Source organism: Octopus bimaculoides, chromosome 25 (assembly GCF_001194135.2).
Source record: "Octopus bimaculoides isolate UCB-OBI-ISO-001 chromosome 25, ASM119413v2, whole genome shotgun sequence".
Taxonomy (NCBI): Eukaryota; Metazoa; Mollusca; class Cephalopoda; order Octopoda; family Octopodidae; genus Octopus; species Octopus bimaculoides.
Window position 1 is genome coordinate 21,420,601 of NC_069005.1, and position 3,677 is coordinate 21,424,277.

Below are 3,677 nucleotides of genomic sequence, written 5' to 3' on the forward strand. Positions count from 1 at the left end.
ATATTCATCATCATCATCATCGTTTAATGTCCGCTTTCCATGCTGGCATGGGTTGGACAGTTTGACTGAGGACTGGTGAGCCAGAGGCTGTACCAGGCTCAATCTGATCTGGCAAAGTTTCTACAGCCGGATGCCCTTCCTCACACCAACCACTCCGAGAGTGTAGTGGGTGCTTTTATGTGCCACCGGCACGAGGGCCAGTCAGGCAGTTCTCGCAACAACCACGCTCAAAAGGTGATTTTACATGCTACCTGCACAGGAGCCTGTCTGGCAGCACTGGCAACGACCACACTCAAATGTTGTTTCTCACGTACCGCTGGCACATGTGCCGGTAAGGCGGTGATCTGAACACAGTCGGACTGTATCCGAAACCATGTAGTTGAATAGCAAGATTCTTACCACACAGCCCTGCTGGAGCCTTTTTTTTTTCTTTGCCCAGTTTGGTAGAAGGAACAATGCCCATGGCTGTTGTGTAGAATGTTAGTGGTACAGCCACAAACATCCTAAATCATACCCAAAAAATACCATTTCACTGATTGACACTAACTCACACACCAACATGATTTTTTTTTTTTTAATTGGTTTTTATTATTTCAAATTAATGAACTTATCAGCTGTTTTTTTTTTCTTTTGAAATTCTAGGTGGCCCGCAATGGTTGAAATAGATCCTGATTACACATCATACTTTGAATTTGAAGAAGAAGATAGTATGTATCCTGTAAGTACTTCAAAATAAATCCTTAACTGTACATGAAATAGAAATGAGAAATTGTAATATTATTGCCTTTCAAAAAAAGTGAAGTTTCTAAAGCTGAGTCAAACTGGGTCAAAACTGGATCATAATCTTCATTTGCTGAGAGTTTTTCTCTACTCTGGTGCTGGTCTCTTTGAGAACTGCATCCTCCAAAGTGATACCAAGCCTCTGGAGAGCTTCCCTAATCATGTCCAGCTATCTTGTGCATTTGGGAATATTACGTTGCTTGGAAGCAGGTGAGGGTTAGTGACAGGAATGATAACCAGCTGTAGAAAATCTGCCTCAAGAAGCTTCATCTTACTCATGCAAGCATGGAAAAGAGATATTGAAATAATGGTGATATTTTCTTTAACAGCTTTATGGAATCTGTTTATTCACCACTGTTCTTCAACCAAGATAGCACTTGTTAGTAAAATCCACCGTGTTCACTGTCTGTTTCACTTCATGTACTTCATGCCAACCTTTTTATCTTTCTCACTTTATAAACATGTAAATGACAACAACAACAACAACAGCAACATGTCTGTTCTGTGTGTCAGATGTATGAAAGAGAGGACAAAGAAGCCTCAAAGCATGTCAGTTGCGTCGGTCATTCATTCAATGTAAAAGCAGTTCTAGTAGTGGTTGTATAGAGTAGTGGGACTGGTTTTAAGATACAGGAAACCATGCTCAAACCATGACAATAAAAAAATACAGACCAAGGAGCACATTGAGCAAGTTAACAACTGTCGATATGAGTTTTATGCAGCTAACTATTACAAACAAAGAAAATTTTCTCAGCAGGATTGATAAAAAATTATCTGAAAGAAACTTTAGAAAATGTCATTAAAAACATTCAATACCAAGCCTAACCTATGAGAACAAACTGTTTAAGACCAAATGAATGTCCATTCATAAAGGCTGAATGAAAATGGGGAAAATGCAACACAACAATATTTTTAGAGTATCTTAACACTTTGAGGGGAAATAAACAAGACAAATGAATTACTTAGCATGTCTTAAGAGAGTATTAAATCTGTAGTTTCTGTTAAGAACACATGGTTATTTTTATGCTGTAATATTTATTTGAATGCAACACATACGTTTGGATATTACAAACAAGGCATACAGTATTCAATACATGTAGTATAGTGTATAATACATGCATTATATCTTCAACTGGAAGAACATGTTTTGGAATAGAGTAGCCAGAGCAGTGTTTCTCAAGGTGGGATGCATTCCCCTCCAGTGGGGACATGAGTTACTTCAGAATGGGACATGGAAAACAAAGGAATAAAACTTACAATAAGGTTTTAATTAAAATATCTTTTGTTATGGCTTCTCAAAAAGTTACCATTGGTTGCTTTTAGCAATATAGGTGGCTCGTCAGACCTGTTTGCTGGAAGTATAAATACAATCTTGGTCAACAGTGGAAAAAACCTTGAAATGAAATTCCTCTAAGCAAAAACCCCTTCTGGCTGAGACGGTCAGTTTATGTGTATTTTTCATTCACTAGTCAGAAAACAGGGAAGCGCATATCTCTAACACAAATTTTCTATCATGAGGGCACTGACTAAACACTTCACTATTTTGAATTTAATCTTGGGCCTCACAGAGGCAGACAAGTGATTGAGAACTTTGACAATATACCATGCTTGAGAAAACCTGTCAAGCTATGTGAGATCATAGTCATGGCACATAAAAAGCACCCACTACACTCTTGGAGTGGTTGGCATTAGGAAGGGCATCTAGCTGTAGGAACCATGCCAAATCAGATTAGGACCTGGTGCAGCTTCTCAGCTTACCAGTTTTCCGTAAAACTGCCCAACCCATGCTAGCATGGAAAACGGATGTTAAATTATGATAATGATGATGACCCTAAAAGGATAAAAGGCAAAATCAAGCTTGACCAAATTTAAACTCAGGACATCAAGACAGACAAAATGCATTTTTCCCAGCATGCTAATGATTCAGCCAGCTTGCTGCCTTAACGAAGCCAGTAACGATATTATTTCTATATATCGTTGTGATGTAGTGCTATTTCAAGTAACAATTGTTTGACATAGTTTCATTTGTTGCATAGGCATATATGAAACCTGTCTTATCTAAAAGTTTGAATGGAGTAACACCAATGCATCATACTTCAGTGTGTATATGTGTGTGGATAGCGTGTAGAATAGGGTGTATGCTAGATTGAATGAGACATTTAGTCATAATTAGTCTATTGTCATATTTGTTACAATAAAAGCCAAAGGGTCAAACACAATAACATAAGAATTAGTAATTGTGGTGTGAATGAATTTTTGTCTCTTATGTATTTGGTGTTTCATTATGCTTTGTATAACATATTTATCAGGTGTGAATTTCTAGTTAGAATGAATCTATACCTGTGTGAGTGTAAGTATGGAGATGCAAACAGGAACAGTAGAACTCATAATATATGAATATATGTATATTTTTATTAACTTTAGCAGAAGCAACAGAGTGACTCAAGAGCCAAGAGTTTTGTATGTTGGTATTTATCAAAGTTTGATAAGTGCCACTGCAAGAATCTCTCAGCCCAAGGCGGCAAGCTGTCAGAATCGTTAGCATGCTGGGTGAAATGCTTAGCGGTATTTCGTCTGCTGTTACATTCTGAGTTCAAATTCCGCCAAGGTTGACTTTGCCTTTCATCCTTTCGGGGTTGATTAAATAAGTACCAGTTACACACTGGGGTCGATGTAATTGACTTAATCCGTTTGTCTGTCCTTGTTTGTCCTCTCTGTGTGTAGCCCCTTGTGGGCAGTAAAGAAATAAGAATCTCTCAGCCCTTGAATCACTGTGTTTGTCCTCACCCACCACTTGACACTTAGTGTTGGTGTGTTTATGTCTCTATAACTTAGCAGTTTGGCAAAAGAGACCAATAGAATAAGAACTTGGCTTTAAAAAAAATAGGTCCTGAGGT

At 38.0% G+C, this 3,677-nt stretch overlaps 1 protein-coding gene across 1 annotated transcript in view; it reads left to right on the forward strand.

Annotated features, from left to right (window-relative positions):
- Positions 1–3,677, forward strand: part of LOC106878722 (putative uncharacterized protein DDB_G0282133) — a 142,405-nt gene that overhangs the window by 104,809 nt on the left and 33,919 nt on the right. Inside the window, exon 7 of the mRNA XM_052976837.1 lies at positions 643–718. Coding sequence (XP_052832797.1) covers positions 643–718 — 76 coding nt within the window. The remainder of the gene's footprint in view (positions 1–642; positions 719–3,677) is intronic.